The sequence below is a fragment of the Solanum stenotomum genome, chromosome 11, assembly GCF_019186545.1.
Source record: "Solanum stenotomum isolate F172 chromosome 11, ASM1918654v1, whole genome shotgun sequence".
In the NCBI taxonomy this organism is placed as follows: domain Eukaryota; kingdom Viridiplantae; phylum Streptophyta; class Magnoliopsida; order Solanales; family Solanaceae; genus Solanum; species Solanum stenotomum.
The window spans coordinates 9,269,532-9,288,509 of NC_064292.1; the positions used below are offsets into that span (position 1 = coordinate 9,269,532).

Consider the following 18,978-nt stretch of genomic DNA (forward strand, 5'->3'; position numbering starts at 1 on the left):
CACACACCTCCCTTGGCCTACCCCTCTTGAAAAATATTGGCTATAACTTACATGTAATGGTTTAAGTGAAGTCTATTCTGCTATGGCCCATATGGACTTAAGTATGTGCATATCTTGTTCATGATGTTATGTCTCTAAGAACCATGTTGTTCAAGTTGTACTGTTTTTATCTCATGTTCTTGATCAAGATTTTCATTATCTTGTCATTATTTGGCTGTGTGACTATTTCAGAATCAGAGTCAGAGTCATGGTTTGTGCAACAATATGTAAGACAAGCTCAGAGGAAATTTGAGTTGAAAACCAACAAGTTTTGGGAGTATGATGAGCAATCCAACAGTTGGTTACAAGTGGATTTGCCTTATGATTTAGTTTCTTGTTTCAATGATAACTGTACTAAAGTCAATAGAATTGATCAGACTAATCAAGAACCTGAAAAAGATGAGATCTTTACTGAAGTTAAGGATGAGGGAAGTTCTTATACGTATCTTCCTTTGAGAAAAAGAGTTTCTTTGACAAAAATGTCTGAAGCATCTATCTGGATCACTGGTGTAAGTGGATCAATCTATGAAAGATTTTGGAATGGATTGCAGTGGGTTATAGCACCTCATGAATTGTCAATATCAGCAGGGTATGCAGTTTCTGTTTTCATGGTCAATCAGACAATTCTTGCTCTATCAGAATCAGGATATATCTATCAGGTAACCTTTTGAACATTCATATAAACATGTAAGGTAACCATTAAACTATCTGATAAGGGGTGCCTTAGAGTAATGGGTTCGAGCCATGGAAGAAGTCACTAGTGCTTGCATTAGGTAGGCTGTCTACATCTCCTTCTCCGATCCCTGCTAACACGGGATGCTTTGTGCACCAGGTTGTTCTTTATTCAACTCTCTGATATGTTTTAGTGAATATCGGATCAGAATTCTCTTGTATTTTATAATATTGGAGTGTGATGAGCTTAAATGGAGCGACATGGACGTAAGCCGACACCAACTTACTTGGGATTGAGACATAATCATTGTTGTTGTAGTTGTTGTAATGGTAATAGTTGTATCAGATTAAAACTCTCAATCAGTATTTTCTGTTTGTCTTCATTTGGTATAAAATTTAGTGGATATCTGATTGTGAATCTCCTTTATAATATGGGACTGTCAGGCTTTAAATGGAGCTACATGGATAGTGAGGATTCATATAGTTGACTCCAACTTGCTTAGAACTGTATCAGATTATATAATTCTCATGGTTATTTACCTTTGGTGTAAAAAGGGTAATCTATGTTTTTTTCCCACAGTTGCAGCTAAGTGATGATCAGCCAGTTTGGATAAATATTACACCAGCAAGTGATCATCAAACAAGTAAAGAAACAGAACTAATTCAAATTGTATCAGGAGTTGTATCCAGTGATAGGAAGTGAGTATAGTATATTCGTACACTTGACTATTTCGATATTGAGGATTTTCTTGAGGAAAAACAAAGTTAAATTATGTTACTGCAGATAGTTGTGACTTGTGTGAGCTCCAGGCAAAGCTAATAACACCTTGAATTTGTCCATCAACATCAGGAGAATATATTTCTGCACAAAGAATGGAACTTTATTAGAACTCACTGAGGTTGATCTCATAAGGTGAGAACCACTCATATATATGATTGACGATGGTCGTCTTTGTTGAAGTGTGTGATCGTCACATCTAAAAGCTTAAATCATTAGAAAGAACACACATCAATGTCTGCTTTCAAATGCAATTAGGTGGACTAATCATGGAAAACCTCCCGGAGCAAATGTTGCAGCAATCGCAGATGCATCTACATTTATATCAGAAGTAGTCTTTACAATTAGGTAAAACAGCAAAAAGGATCCTAGTTCTTTTGGTTCAATCGTTCGAATGTCTCTTATTCTTTGCCTAATGGATCTAACATTTTTGCAACAGTACTGCAGGAGATCTTTATGAATACGATCAGCGCTCAAGGCCATCATGGAAGAAGCATATACGAAAAGAGTCTTCTGATCAAGATACTTCTCTGAAACCAACTCTAGGATGCAGTTTAAAAGGAGTGAATGGAGCTATTTCAAAATCTTTGTTTCTCTTGGCTAAGGTACAAAGCTCTTTTTAGTCCATCACCTATAGTTTAACAAAAAGAACACTGTATTAAGAAAAGCAAGGAAACTTAGTGGACTGACCCCATCATCTCTACCCCGTAGGAACTACGAGATTACCATAAGGATGCCTTCAGCACCCTAGGGGTCATGTACCAGCCATAGAACCTTGCTCAATAAGTGGAACACGTTAACCATTCACAACTACTGATGGAGGACTCGTTGAAAAGTTCCAGTGAGCAGGTGTTAACCCCCATACATGGTCTTAACACTCATAAGTAAAAGAAACTTTTCAGCTGATAATAAAATAATGCAAGGACTTCATGTCTCGAAAGACTTCCGTCTTGCTGGAAGGACAAATAGGAAACTGTGTGAATAGTGCTAAAATGAGATCACTGCAACTTTATAGTAAATTGCTTGATGAATTACATGATCCTCCAATTTTCCCCTGAATATATCAATGTATGGTGTGAATTAGTAATATACCTAAGTCAAGAATCATTTTGGAAACAGCCTCTCTAACTCCACGAGGTAGTGGTAAGGTCTGTGTACACTCTACTCTTCCCAGACCCCACTTAGTGGATTTCACTGGGTATGTTAATGTTGCGCCTAAGTCAAGAATCCATTTATTAGATAAACTTGAACTACCAAAGTGGTTTTCTGGTTCCTTTCATGCCTACACTCCCATCTCTTAACATCACTATCTATTTTTTATGCAACACATATAGTTTTGACTTCCCTTTTCTTGTAAATTTTTGAACATATGAAGGGAGGATATTTAATAGAGAGACGGTCGCAACAAAGGAAATGGAAATGGATTAATCATGGAAATCCAAAAGATCATGTCCTGTCTTCCATTACATGCCTTTCTGAAGAAAACTTGGCTGAAAATTCTCACTCATTGTTTCTTACAACTATAGCTGGTTACATTTTCGAATATCGAATTCCAGATCATTCAGGTATGATTTAGAAATAACTCTTCTTCTCCTTTTAAATGTGCTAATTCATTACTTAGCAACAGATACAGTATTCAACCATTAATCTGCCTCGAAAAATTGAATCTTTGACATGAATACAGGCATTGACCAAGAGGATGATACTACAAAAAGTTGGATCAATCATGCTTATCCCCCTTATGCCAAGGCTGCAAGAGGAATTCCAGGAGTGCAATTGCATCCTGGCAGAATTATTTTCCCACTTGATGATGGTAGGCTTGGAGAGCTTCGCCTATCCGGTCTCGGTGATGAGAGTTCCGGACCGAACTATCAAATTAATGCCAGAAGAAGATCATCACAGAAGTATGTATGGTTTCTAGTAGATGCCCCAGAAACAGAAGGATGGAATGCAGAGTATTGCACTGAAGAACATGGACCGTCGAATTGCATTGCAGGCATCAAAGATGAAAACAATGAACTTGATCTCACGACATCGACAGCAAGAAGGAGAAGGACAAGCAAAGAACAATACAGTTACATATCAATTGATATGTCAGCTAGGAAAGCTGCTGAACCCGAGGGAGACTACAATATCCCGGATAACTGGATCAACAAAAATTTCCATATGAGGGTGATGCATGAAGGAAAATCATTCTTCCTAATAACGGAGGGTGGTCTGATTTTCGAGTATCTAAATTCTGATAATGTGTGGTTCTGGCTTAGGCATGATCATCCAACAGCTATGAGAGGTGCCCTTGGGAACTATAATGGAAGTTTGTTTTTGGTTGATGAGCAACGGAGTTTGCTCATCAGAGAAAGAGATAGTGCTGAACTAGCATGGATTAATTGCACTGCTATGAAGAAAGGAAGGCAAGTAATCGGAGGTCCTCCATGGGACGATCTACCAGGGAAACCTCGAAATGCTAGAAAAGAAGATGCACTTTTCTTTGTAAGCAAAAGTGGGAGATTGCTACAATTTGCAGTAAGTAGCATATATTATGTCCACTTTTCTAGTTTAGAGGTTCAAAAGGTGAGTATACGAAGAATGCTTTCAGCCTAATAAAATGAAGGCTAAAATGAGTGGCACTAAGCTTATATATCCTGAAATTTCTAAGCTTCCAGTCTAAATATTGATAAAATGAAGGCTAAAGTGGCATAACCTGTTTCTTAGGTTGCACTGAGAAAGTTCAAATGGAAAGATTGTCGGTACCCAGCCAGTACAAAGATTGCAAGCATTGCTGACCAGGAACTGCTCCGAGAGAACGTGGTGTTTGTCATTGGAAGGAACGGACGCTTATACCAGTATAACAAAGTTACTGAACTATGGCATGAACATTACNGCAAGCATTGCTGACCAGGAACTGCTCCGAGAGAACGTGGTGTTTGTCATTGGAAGGAACGGACGCTTATACCAGTATAACAAAGTGACTGAACTATGGCATGAACATTACCAATCTCAACATTTGGTTCTATCAAGATCTCCTGGAACTGCAATGAGGTTATCTTCACTGTCACTGCAAGGTTCTCTTTTCATGCTTTCGGCAGATGGTGGACTAGTTGAATATAATTGGAATCCGTCCAACGGATGGAATTGGATAGAGCACGGAACACCAGATCCAAGTGTCATTCTTGTTGGTTCACCGGGACCATGCTTCACAGGTGCTCATCTGTTCTTAATAGGTTCAGATGAAAAAGTGTATCTAAGGTTCTTGGACAATGGAACATGGAAATGGAGAAGCTGTGGCTTCCCATATATGGCAAATGAAAAACATGTCTCTGATAATCATGATCGTAAAGAAACTTGTACTTCCGATGATCTTGCAGATCGTTTAGAGAAAATTGAAGAAAACCTCCAAGCCTCAAACAAAAACTGTGACTCCAAGGTTAGTGTTTATTTACAATTCCTCTACTTGCTTCTTGAATATTTGGACTATGTTATACGGACTCTCCATCCCTTTGCTCAATTTTGAGTCCAAACATTCATGATCCGGATGTGAATGAGTTGAATAACTTATAATCCAATAAGTAAAACATTGGTATGGGCACACCTTTTTGAATACTAAACAGTATTTGGGCTATGTTACATGAACTACCCAACCAGGGGTTAGCGAGTTCTGTAGAACCTAGAGCTTCGGGTATACATAGTCTAAAATCTATATTTCAGAACCCACAAATTCTATATGAGCCATCGCCTAGATGCAGTTACGTTGGTATAGCACATCTTTATGAAGCCTAACATAACAGTAGTGAATACTTATCCATGCAACAAAGTCTCTATTGTCATAGTCATACATTGGTTTATAAACAGGTGGCACTTACAAGACCAATTCCTTTTTCGGAAGATTCAGTCATTTTTGAGCTCAGAGATGGCAGAGTATGTAAACTTGAACTCTACTTGAATGTTTAGAGGTTTGAAAAGTCTTATCATTTCATAAACTTCCCAGAGTTGCTATAAAAACTTACTCATAGTACTGATTTCTCTTTTAACAGATAGAATCTGACATTATCAAAGCTACTAGTAAAACATATTATTGATGCCAAAGAACTAACTGGAATGCGTATAGTCACTCAACTTTATCCGTTACAACGATCAAGTAACAAAATTATTTTTTGTCAACTAAAGCAACTTTACTTTACACACTATAACAACAAAGTCACTATATAATGGGTAAAGTTGAGTAACCATACTATTTCACTAGGTACTTGTTACCTTTTACCAGCACCGGTACTGAGTAACTTTGTCTTTCATGGTTTAAGCAAATTAGAAGAAATCACTAACATTGTTTTGTATTTTAAACTCTTGTATCCCATGACTTTAGTTGGCAGAAATGCGACGGACAGGTAATACAGATTGGACATGGTCACGTACGATTGGCACTCCTACTAGCCTCTGCGTAACAAGTTTCTGGGCGACTTTAGCATAATAACATCAAAAACACATCGTCACGTTAGCCGCAGGACAGGTGAAAAGATCAAGCAAGCAACAGCTTACAACTATACATGTATATATATAGAGAGAGAGAGAGAAGAAGAAGAACTAAACAGAAATTAGAAAATAAACAAACTTGTACAGTTTTCAATCCATGTTTCTTTGTACAGCCACTGTATTAGAGTAAAATGCTTGTAAATCTACAATTTATCATAGTAAGATGCATTTACAAGTTTTACAAGTTTATATAGTTCATTTTTATTTTTATTTTGGTTTCCCACGGAGCCCATATTAGAGCTCCGACTAAATCCGGATTGCGCACTGCAGGGCCCATTCAAGGGTGGCGCTCCCAACAGGATTTTCTCCATACCCAAGGCTCGAACCCGAGACCTCTAGTTAAGATTGAAACATTCCCACCACTGCACCACAACCATCATAGGTTGTATAGTTCATTTTACAAGTGTAGAACATTGTAAATATATTACTTCCTCTGTCCTAATTTATGTGGCACATTTCGAATATCGAGATTCAAACATGTCTACCTTTGATCGTAAATTTTTCCTATATCTTTTAAATATTTTGTATTATCAATTATTGAGACTTATAGTACTTTTTGTGTAGTTTACAAATATATAAATTTCATTTTAAAAGATTTGAAAATTTCATGAGTAAATTTTCGGTCAAACTTAAACTGTTTGACTCTCGAAAAGCGAAATGTGTCACATAAATTGGGACAGAGGGAGTACCTTATATAGTTAGTTGAATCATAGGAGAGATCTGTAGAATATTTTCTTACTTTTGATAGAGTTTCTTGCTAGTGTATATGAACATGTAATGCTGATATAATAAAGGGAAAACTTCATAAATAGTTACAGTGGGAAACATAATAGGCCTCATTAAATATAGTTTGCCTATTTGTGCATCATGGCTATAGTTTAAATCGCTATTATGATTCTTATTTGTATAATTTGTCCTTTTTATAAGTAATTATACAAAATCTTATTTAATTGTATCTAATTGATTATGTGGTAATTAAGGAAAATAATTCTTTAAGTAAAGGTCATTTAGTTTAATTAGAATACGTTACCAAAATAAGTGTTCTTCTTCGTGAGGAAACGCAGAGTCTTCATTGTTTTCATTCAAGCAAAGCTTCTTCAGTAGTAGAACGGAAACAATTGATTCTTTTTGTGGCTTAAACAACAAAAAGATAAACACAACAACCTATCCATTACAAGTAATATATTCTTCTATGTATATGTATTTTTATATATTTCTTGGTTAATTCGTGTTTAATTTGTATTAAGATCCGCTAGACTGGTATTAAGATATGAAGTAGTTGATTTGTTTGAAAATAATTTGTAGATGGAAATAATTTGCATAGAATTCCAGACTAAGTTTGTTTGTGTGTGATTTTGTCTAACCATATTGTATATAATTGAGTAATTTTTGGTTACTTGTATCAATTTGTATATGTTACGGTTATATTTGTCTATTAGATAGATTTATACAAGTCGTGGGTGATTCTGTGTCTAAACATACTGTGATTTATGAATTTTTTCCTTACTTTATCAATTTTGTATATGTTACTATTTGATTTGTATATTAGATAGAATTTATACAAGTCGTCATATATTTTAAGTCAACAAATGTAAATAATTGAGTAATTTTTCTGTTACTTTTATCAGTTTTGCATAAGTTACTGTTTGATTTGTATATTAGATAGATTTTATACAAGTCGTTGTATATTTTAAGTCAACAAGTGTATATAATTGAGTAATTTTCGATTACTTGTATCAGTTTGTATATGTTAATGTTTGTTTTGTATATTAGATAGATTTTATACAATTCATTATATATTTTAAGTCAATAAATGAATATAATTGAGTAATTTTTTATTACTTGTATAGTTTTGTATATGTCAATTGGACTTGTATAACTATGAACAATAACACAACAGATTATTAATTATGTAATATATACAAATGCTAGTTTTCTTAATTACAATTCATTTATTATGTCATATACAACTTAAATTATCGATATACAAAAGAAAGAAGAGAAAACAGGGCTATACCTCAGAATCATCTGATTCATGTTAATTAATCTATTGCAACATAATCATGATTCTTGTACTTTTTTTTCTTTTATAGGAATCATCAAATCGGTATCATTAACTCTTTTTTCCTCTTGTCTTTTTTTCTTTGGAGATTTTAACCCAGTATTGATGGGGTCATTGAGAAACTTAGATCTCATCTTCTTCTTTGCAATGTTTGAATCAAATATCATTAGATTTCGTAATAGAACATGCAATTGCTTCAAAATGTTGAATTAAACTCAACGTAAAGGATGGATTTCCAATCGAATTTGTTGCATGCAAATGTATACCTCTAGTGATTCTCTTTGATGAAGATTGCTCCTCCATGATTAGAATGATTGTACCCAAGGAATCGAGATTTGGCTGTAGAACTATGAAGAAAAAAAAGGAAAAATTGAGAAAATTATACAAATACAAAAAATATCAAAAACTGATGAAATTAAAAAAAAAAAAAAACTAAATGGAGATTACCTGATTTTGCAAGATTATGAGGGTTGATTCAAAATTTTAAAATTTTGAAAATTGAATTGGTTGAGAGATTCATGGGAGAATAACATAATTGAGGAGTCAATTAAGTGGGTAGGTTAGAGATAAAGTGTGAAAAGATTTGTATAAATGGGAAATGGAAATAAACACGATCTAATATAAAAATGTGAGACCCATCATAACCATTTTCTTAAACAATAACCCTTTTCTATAATTAATTTAAACTATAGTCATGTAGCATAATTATCTATTTAATGTTAGTTTAGTTATATAATTTCCCCTATGATAAAATATGAAGTTTTGTTAAGTTTCATGGTATCAGAGCCACTAGGGCTCAAGATGTTGGTTCAGAAAATTCGAAACTTTTTCTAGCATCTTGGGAAAAGATTTCGGCTACTTGGATTTGGCAGGATACATTTGGGCTTGCTGTTCCAGCATCATCTAATTAGTTCCAAGGTACTCTAGATTGATTTCTGGTGTTTCAACTTTTCCTATTTAGATAATGTTTATTTTTTTCTTTGCATTTGTGATATAAAATCTGAAAATTGCTTTGTGCTTTTGTGGTTGTTTGGTTCAGTTTTGGTGCTAATTTATTGCTCTTTTCAACTAGTTTGGTGTCAGATTTTTATCATTTGCTCTTCTTAATCAATTTTTTGGCTAAATATTAGTTAAAATGTTTGAGGATAATCTGCCATGACTGAAATTATTTTCAACTTATCCAAAATTACAAATTACAAAATGACTTAGAGCTTGTTTTGCATTGTTGTTGGAAGGCCACACGCACTTATTTTGAGATAAAAAGTACTTATTTTGAAAAATCAAGTGTTTGGAAAATTAATAAAAAAAATTTTAAATGGAAGCAAAAGCAGTTTTTCTGTTGTTGGTAAGAAGCTAAAAATTTCTGTTTTTAAAAAAAAGTGAGAAGTAGAAAATTATTTTTTTTCAAGACTAACATATTGCTTCCATATATACATATTTACCAATATATCTCTTATTAATATTGAGTTTCATTTAAATTTTATTCTTTATTTTATATAACAAAATTTTATTTTATTTTACGTTTATATTTTATTTTATTACGGTTAACAACAATATTTTTGCAAGATTAGAAAAAAATAATTAAAGATTCCAGCCCTCCCGGAATAAAGTATAGTATTGATTGAAAATTTAAAATGTACATTTTAATTTAATAAAAATAAAAAATTAATTATTTTTCTATAATAGAAATTTAAAATGGTTTCTCTTTATAAAATAATTTTAATATTAAAAGTACATTGATACGTGCCTTTTTTCGTAATTTGACTCTCAAAAACACTTTTCAAAAAACTTTTTAAAAATATTAGTTAAACACAAGTTGCTTATCAAAAGCACTTTTCAAATGAATTGGTCACACACAAATTGTTTTTTTTTTCAAAAGCACTTATCTGAAAAGCTATTTTTTAAAAAATGCTTCTAAAAATAAACAGTTTTGATTAGCAATATCAAATAAGATCTTAAGAGTACCTTGATGGTTGAATACTAAATACTCTTTGAGAGCATTGTGAGCTTGTTGAAGCTTTTGATTATGTTGAATATGAAAAGAAAGGTTGATGAGAATCTAATTCCCTTGAGGTCCTTTAAAAATAGGTTAGATTCCCTTTGCATATTCTTATGAGGTCAATCCTCTTAATAGATTTGATTGTGTGTGATTTCATTTATTCTACCTTTCTATCCTTTTTTCTCTTACTTTTTTCTTAAAAAAAATCTTTGTTTTTCTTATTCCGCTCTTAGAATTGTATCAATTAGTATTTATTGATAAAATATTGAGATACGAAAATCAAAATCTTAACACTAAGAAAAAAAAAAGATAAATGATAGAAGAGACGTAAAATGGAAAAGAATTGGATACAATGGTTATAAATCAATCCATACCTTCAATTGACTTGATTCAACAAAGCACCAATCCTATAAAAGCAAGACACAAAAATGGAAATAATAGGCAATCGTGACTAAATCAAAATCATGACCTCATATTAAAAACATCAAAACAAACATCTATACCATAGAGATGACTCTAAAAAGGAAAGATTAATTTCCTCTAGCAAGCAATCTCTTCAAGGGATCATCATTTTCTAGCAATTATGATTTTAGTGTTAGACTTCCTCAAGAGTATACTCAATTCATGAGAATTCAATACATGTATTAAAATAATTGAAGTCTTAAAAGAGTTATTCTTAGTTATTAAAACTATTAATTACAAAAATACTCTTAATGAAATAAGGTTCTTCTTAGACAAGAGGCTTGCATTTTAGGAATATCTACTTTAGCATACATAGTCTCTTTCTTCCTTCTTCAAGTAGTCTTCTAAGTGGAGTCTTGTACCTCCACTTTAGCACATTCTTGAGCATATCAAGCACTCTCCAAGTTCCAAAGTAGCAACTCGAAGATATGTCTACATACTCCTTAGCTCGATTTCGTGTGCAAAATTTTGATGAAACTCAACTTGCATAAATTAAGCTTTCTTTCGTCAACGAAGAGGAGTTCTACACTTAATAAGTAGCAGAGGTAAAATTAAGCACCACCAATTTAAAGAGCATATACTAAAGGCAATCTCAAAATATGAGAAATTCGTGCAATAACTTGCTTATTGTCAAAATAGTTTAAGTTAAGTGATCATATATAAAATTAACTCAGTATATTTTTTATTTAATAATTAACAACCTAAAATGAAAGTGTTCGAGCTAAAATATCTTGAATTCAAATTCTTAAAATATTCTATAAAATCACAGATTTATACCACTTCACAAACATAAAATGTCCTATGTTTTACAAATATCATTAATTATTTATATACAACAAATAAATGAAAAGCAAAGACGAACTCTTTGTGATTTTTTTTATTTCTTATGAATAGTTTAAATATAATATAATATTAAATATCTATTGGTACCTATCACGCTCGTGAGGTGTGCTAGTTTTTTTTTATAATTTCCTTTAAGAGTGTGAGAATGATAGATTTAATTAGAAAATAGTTCTAATAATTATCTCCACTTCACCAAATTTGGCTAAGGAAACTCATGACCAACTCTTGAAAAATTGCACCACTTGTTAAATATTATATAGAGGTTCAATGTGCTTAATTGCCAAATTATGTGGGTTCCATACCATTGAATTATACTATATTTACTTATTTTGGATACTTAAATTAAATCAAGCAATTTAATATTAGGAGTTACAAATTAAAGTGATACTAACATATACCACCTAACACCAGAGATAGAGCCAAATTTTTTGAGAAGTTGATAAGTGTTTCTTTTAGAAAATATATATCTATTTTTAAAAAAGTAAAAAGTGGTTAACTAAGTTTATAAAAAAAAATTAAAAAAAAAAAAGTAATTTTGGGTAGCTTTAGAAATTGTGTTTCAGAAACTAAAAAAGTAAAAAGAAAATTCTAAATAAATATTTTTGAAACATTGGTAAAGCACAAAGTACTACTGCAATATTAACAAAGGTATTTTTTAAATTAATGGGCGAAACACAAAACGATATTCTTAGTTCTCTAAGAATATTTTTTCGAGTAGCACTTCAGACATAAAAAAAAAACACTTTACAAAATAAGCAGATTTTAAAATTTGATCAAACAGGCTATCTATTAGGATACAAATTATAAGTTCATTTGAACTCAATATCTTTTGCAACAAATATATATTAATAGTTTATTAAGTATGTATAAATAGTACTCCCTCGAGTCCAAATTAAGTGAATCGTTGAGACCTTTTTTATAGTTCAAAATAAGTGAATTATTCAAAGTCTAAAAATTGTTGGGGGTGTTTTTGACATGTATCTTTCATTTAATGAGATTGTTAACTACTTTACATTTTCTAGGATACTATAGTTTGAAAATAATCAAAGGAATAGTAGTGAAAACTGAAAAGTAGCCTATAATTTATAAAATAAAAAAAATATCATACCCAATAATTCACTTAATATAAACCGGAGAAAGTAACATATTTCTAACCAATAAATTTAAAGAGTATCAAATTAGAAAATAGTTCTAGAAATCCCTACTTCACCAAATTTGGCAAAGGAAACTCGTGATAATTTCTTCAAAAATTGCACGACTTGTTAGACATTATGGAGATTTTATGTGCATGATTGCCCAATTATGTGGAGCCCATAACATTGAATTAAATTATAAAATTACTTATTTTGGGTATATAAATTTAATCAGATTATTTTAGCACTTATAACTTGTTTGATCAAGTTTTTGAAAACTTTAATAATATATTTTAAAAATAAAATAAAAATACTTGCTTTAATAATCTTTTTGAAATTGTTTAGCCAAACATAGAATATTACTCTCAAAAAGTATCTTTTTAAAATAAATAAAATACTACTGATAAGAAAATATTTTGTAGAATTAATAGATTTTATAATTTGGTTGAACATGATATTAATATACAAGTTATATGTTCAGGGATAAATATGTGACCTCTAGCTTAAGATAAGAGCCTCAAATCGGCAATATATATAAAAGATATTGGGTATATAAGTACGTATGTATTACGCTTTAGCGAAGCGTTTTAAAGTCATACGGGTCGGCCCAAAATCAACAATATCACTAATGGATTGAACTGTTACATATGGTATCATAGTCACTCATATATCTTATCGATGGTGAGTCAGTTTTCAATTAAGTTTAGACAAAAAAAAAATAAAAAAAGAATAAACCTTAGTGTTGAGTCTAGACAAATTTCATGCGATGAGGGGAAACATCAGCGAGGATGTCGAGTCATAAGAAAGGGTATATATGACATTCTTTCTTAGGCTAAGAAATGTATTGACAAAACAAAATCGGTGTTAGGTAGGTATATAAGTAAACAAATGTTACACCTTAGTGGTGCGTTTAGTCGTCTGAATCTAAGCCCAAAGTGAATAATATCACTAGCGGGCTAAATCGTTATAAAATAATAATTTTCAAATCCAATAAATCAAATAAGCTGTGTACATAAATCCAAAATTTGTATCCACAAAATTCAGATCTTAAGTAGGCGTTCAAACATAGATTTTAAATATTATTCACTTTATTTTGAATTTATAAAGCTGTCATGGATTATACATTTTTCAAAGAAAAATTGAAATAATATTTATGTTTAAATGCACTTAAATACAACTTCAAAAGTGAAAAATAAGTTAAAATACAACTTCAAATCGAATTTAAAGATCAAATGTTAATTATCGAATGAATGTGAAAAAATTATTTCAAAGGAAAACTTCTTTTAGACAGAATAATTTGGCCATAATGGCACAAATACATATTCACACTATAAACTAGGTTTCTTTTTTACAATTATACCCTTCTTTGACAAATTCACATTTTTAATTTATTTATTATTTACTCCCTCTGTCCTTAATCACTTGTCCACTTTTGAATTGACACACATATTAAGAAATAGTGAGTTTACCATTTTACTCATATTAATTATGAAATAGATGAATTAAAAACTTAAGATTTTCAAAAAGTTCTACCTTTTTCAAAGTACTTCATCTGTCCCTAATTACTTGTCCACTTTTTATTTTTTAGTTGTCCTTGATTACTTGTCAATTTTGACAAATCAAGAAAGGACAATTCTTTTTATCTAGTATACCCTCAATTAATTATTTTGAAAAAGGTAATTTTTTAAAAAAATCTTAATTTTAAATTCATCCACTTCATAATTAATAGGGGTAAAATGGTAAACTCATTATGTCAATCATTGTTTTCTTAATACAATTTAAAAGTGAACAAATAATAGGGACAGAGGGAGTAATTAATTGACGGTATAATAGATAAAAAATTGTTCTTTCTTAATTTGTCAAAATGGACAAGTAATTAAGGACAACTAAAAAGGAAAAAATGGACAAATAATTAAAAACAGTAAGAGTATTATGTTTCAATAAATGAGAGATTTCCAATACATGGGAAATTAAGTAATTTTCATATTTCTCTAACTTCCATACATATACGGCTTTTAATTTCTTTTTAAAATATTGTAAAATGGCCAAAAACCAATACGTATGTAGTTTTTTTTTTTTTTCCTTTTCTATTTAAAAAAATCTATAAAGAAAATAGTTCAAGGAATTTGGGAAATAGAAAAAAGTTAATTTTGACTTTTTACATTTCTGATCAAATTCTAGTCATTTAACATTACTCTAATTCAAAAATAAATAAATAATTGTTATGGAAAATGGGTTCTAAAGCCTAGTGGTTGAGAACAAGGAGATTTCAAATTCATCCTCAGTAGAGATAAAAAAAAATCACTAAGTGATTTTTCTCATCTGTCATTGCCTTGGTGGATGGAGTTATCTGGTATATTACTGGTGAAATGTGATAAATATCCCATAAAATTAGTCGAATCACGCAAAAAATTAACCCAAAATATATACTTATGTGTAACACATGATTTAAGTGTTCATTAATTTGGTATAAACTTACCTTGCCAGCAATAATATGGTACTACTATGGAAGCATGCTATAATCAAAACCTTTGAATAGACTTGTTTGATTTTAGGGATAATTAATTCCAAGAAAAGAAAAACATTAATGTTTGGAAGGGGGTTAGGTGGTGTCTTTGGACAAGACAGTAAAACAATTTCCAAATTTCAATAATGTTTATCTTCACCCAATGAATTCTTCATATTTGCACTTTTATCCACTCCCATGCATTAATTATGCCTCTCATATCAATGGCATAATGACATGGTAGGTGAAGTAGTTGGAAAAAACCCTTTGACCAAAATAACTTCACTTCAACACAAACTTTGCTAAGGACAAATGCAATAAAGATAACTTAACATTTACAAAATACTAAACTTGTATTTTACTAAATTAATTTTATTAATAATATTTTAAAATTTTAAATTTACTTATTTTTATTCTATGTAATTAGGAAAGTGCTAAATTGCCAGAAAATTTTAAAAACTATAATATTTTTTTAAAAAAAAATAAACTGATTTTTTTTTCCATTTTTTAGTTAAAAAGTATTAAGTTAAAGGATAAAAATGTTTTAAAAAATAAAATAACATAAATAAAATATCATTCTGGCCAAATTTTCTGCCCAAATTTTTTTTTTCTATTTTAATATTGAAGATAGGGAGAATTTTAGTAGTTCATTTGACTGACTACTTGAACTCTCAATTTGTTAGTGAGGTTCAATTCCAAAAAAAAAAATTATTTTTACTACAAATTCAAATAAAATTAAACAAAAAAAGTATAAACTATTCAATCACAATAAATGTACTATATACATAGTTTAAGTTATATAATTGATAGTATATGTTTTTTTTTTACACTATAAAGTTACCAAACAGTAGGAAAAGAAATTCAAATGTCAAATTTATAATCTTAAAAATAAAATAGTTCACTTATTATAACAGATAATTGAAATTTAAGGATGTAACAATTCATTAGGCAAAATTATATTTTCTCTTTCTACTATGTATATGCAAAACACAATAATAAATTTAGTGTAATCTCTCTATATGAAATGAAATATGAAATGCGAAAATACTCCATCCAAAGGACCGTACAATTTGTAGCTGTCAATTATATTTCATTTTGTCCCCAATAAATAACTACGTAATTCATTACTTCCAACGATTCAAAATAATTAATGTTTTAATTTTTAAAAATTAATTTAAATATTTGATATTTCACAAAATTGAAAATGTATCTGATTCTTTCTCCATTTCGTATTGGTTGTCCACATTATTGTAAATAATTATCCCACATTATTTGTCAATTTATAAAATCAAGATAGATTAATTCTCTCTATTTACTCTTACAATGAATTCTTTTTTAAAAAGTGTTACAAGTTTGTAAATTTCTAAAAAAAATCTTAAGGAGTAAATTACTCACTCCACACATCTTTACTTGTTATTATTTGACTTGGTCCACTCATTAAGAAAACAATTACTGATATATGTATTTTATCACAAACTATCCTTATTAAATGATATTTAGTATTGAGTCTTGAAAAAATATTTGAAAAATAAATATTTAATATTGAGGGTAAAACTTGAAAAAATAATTATTTTTTCATATGTCAAAAGTGATAACTAAAAATGAAAATATATATTAGAAATAAGTGACAAATAAAAATAAAAAGAGAAAATAATAAATTACGCTTTTTTATTTGTGATTTTCTAGAGGCGTGTAAAAGAAAAATAAATAACTAATAATGAACGGATTAAATAGTGTAATTTTTTAAAATCATTGCCTGACTTCTTGAAACAGAAGCATTTATTCACACATTTCGAATATATCATTCTTTTTTTTTTTACAAGAAAGTGGATAATGCCCGTTTGGCCATAGATTTCTCAAATAATATTTGGGGGGAAATTTGGCAATTATTATTTGTTCATATATTTTGTTATTATTTGACAAATATTTCTGACAAATATCCCAAATTTCCAAGTACTAATTTTTTCTAGTATTTGGGCCAAATCTCATTATTTGGAATCTTTTGAAAATTGAAATTTTACACCAAACTTTTATCTTTTACAAAAACATCCTCTATAGTAGTTGTTTGCATTGTATAACATAATTTTTTACGTGATCACCAAAGTAGTGATTAAATATTCAGTGAATATGAAAGTGATGATATGGTTGTTGATGAAAATGATGAACAATCGGCTCAGAGTAACAAAGTCATGTGTTTTGTCTACTACACAATGTATGAAATGATGCTTGTTGCACTCACTCCAAAGTCCAAACTACCACATTGCTCTAGTGTCATGGACAGTACTTGGTATTTGTTGCAACGAAGATCCAATTGACTTGTAATACAAACTTATTGTTAATTTTGATAGTTTTAAAATTTATGGGTATAAATCATATTTTTCTAAAAAAGTGAAATATATTTTCCAAATAATATGGCCAAACACATGGTTAAATTTCTCCCAAATTTTCATCCAAATAGTATTTGCCAAGAATATTTGAAAATATATGGCCAAACACTAGCTTAGTCTCTCTCCTAAAGAAAAAAAAATATTTTAATATATTATATAACTATCAAAAATAACTTTTCAATCTCTATCCATAAGAATTGTGATAAAGTGATAAATATTTATTTATTCTTAATTGAAAATATGTTTGATCTCCAAAATACTGAATCACATTTATTAGAGATCGCACGAAGATATTTCATCCATTGGAGCATATTTTGGAGAGATAAATACTTTTTGTGATCATTTTGAAATCAAACGGATGATGTGGGAAAGGTGTAATGACTCTTGAAAAGCACCAAAAAGTTACTCCCTTTTATTGAATTTAGAAAGAGAATCTAAGTTTAAAATTTGAGTTCCCTCCTTTCATCAAAAAAAAATTATTTAAAAATTATATAAAATAATAATACTTAAATTTAGATTTTAAAAAAATATATGAATAAAATTAATTTGATAATATATATCTCTAATTTTAAAATGAAAAGAAGAAAGTATGTGAAAATTGAAAAATGTAGAAAGGACGAAGAAGTTTGTCATTGTATAATTTGGTATTTTTTTTTAAAATTAATGAAAGTTATGATGAAGAGATAAATATATTTTCATTCTCAATAAAAAATTTCGAGTTTAAATTTACATAAATACGAAATTATTGTTAGGGAGCACACCCTAATAGAAAAAAATAATTGTTTTTTTTTAAAGTGAACGTGCACTATTTCAGGGGTAAGAGTTATTGACATTCTTGGTCTTAGCGCGTTAGTAACACGCAAAACAAAATCTTGACTAGATTTTTGGGGATGTTAAATGGATAACGACACTTGTGTTATTAATATTTTTTATGTCTAACGATAGTTGTCTATTATAGTATTTTGAAATGTTTATATAGATGACAATGGGGAGGTGCGGATAGAGGGGGGTAATACTTCTTTTGTTTCATTTTATATGAGTTAATTTGATTTGGTATAAAATTTAAGAAAGAAATGAAGACTTTTGAAACTTATAGTTTAAAATAAGTGATAGATATTTGTGTAGTTATAAATCATTTCATTAAGGGTAATATAGACATTTTAAAGTTAAATTACATAGAAATGTGATTTTTTTTTAAAACTATCGGGAAAAAAAAGTAAGCCATGTAAAGTGGGACATAAAGAGTAGTAATCGATCAATTTTTTGTCTGTTTTCTCATAAACATAAAAAAATCCATAAGTTGTAAAACTATTAAATTGTCTCAATTCTTTGAACAATCTTACCAAATAAGCAAATATAAAATCGCATAATACACTATCACAAAGTTATTCTAAATAAATACAATATTTATTGATCAAATTTTAATTCAATCAAAAAATAAAATTGAACATAAGTTGTAGTGTACTAGTCTATAATGTAATCCTCCCACATAGTACATACAATCGTCTCACGTTAAACTTGCATTTCTCGATTATATGTCCTAGAAGACGAACCAACATTGTTACTTTGA

At 29.9% G+C, this 18,978-nt stretch overlaps 2 protein-coding genes across 2 annotated transcripts in view; one reads left to right on the forward strand and one right to left on the reverse strand.

Moving 5' to 3' along the window:
• LOC125843977 (uncharacterized) overlaps window positions 1-18,978 on the reverse strand; it is a 621,631-nt gene that overhangs the window by 444,007 nt on the left and 158,646 nt on the right. The gene's annotated exons all lie outside the window — the stretch shown is intronic.
• Window positions 90-6,197, forward strand: LOC125843984 (uncharacterized). Its single transcript, XM_049523191.1, has 11 exons — window positions 90-698; window positions 1,292-1,410; window positions 1,562-1,624; window positions 1,748-1,837; window positions 1,929-2,094; window positions 2,865-3,054; window positions 3,174-4,012; window positions 4,202-4,364; window positions 4,477-4,913; window positions 5,339-5,404; window positions 5,850-6,197. The coding sequence occupies exons 1-11, from the start codon at window positions 129-131 to the stop codon at window positions 5,952-5,954; spliced, it is 2,808 nt and encodes a 935-aa protein (XP_049379148.1). The 5' UTR covers window positions 90-128; the 3' UTR covers window positions 5,955-6,197.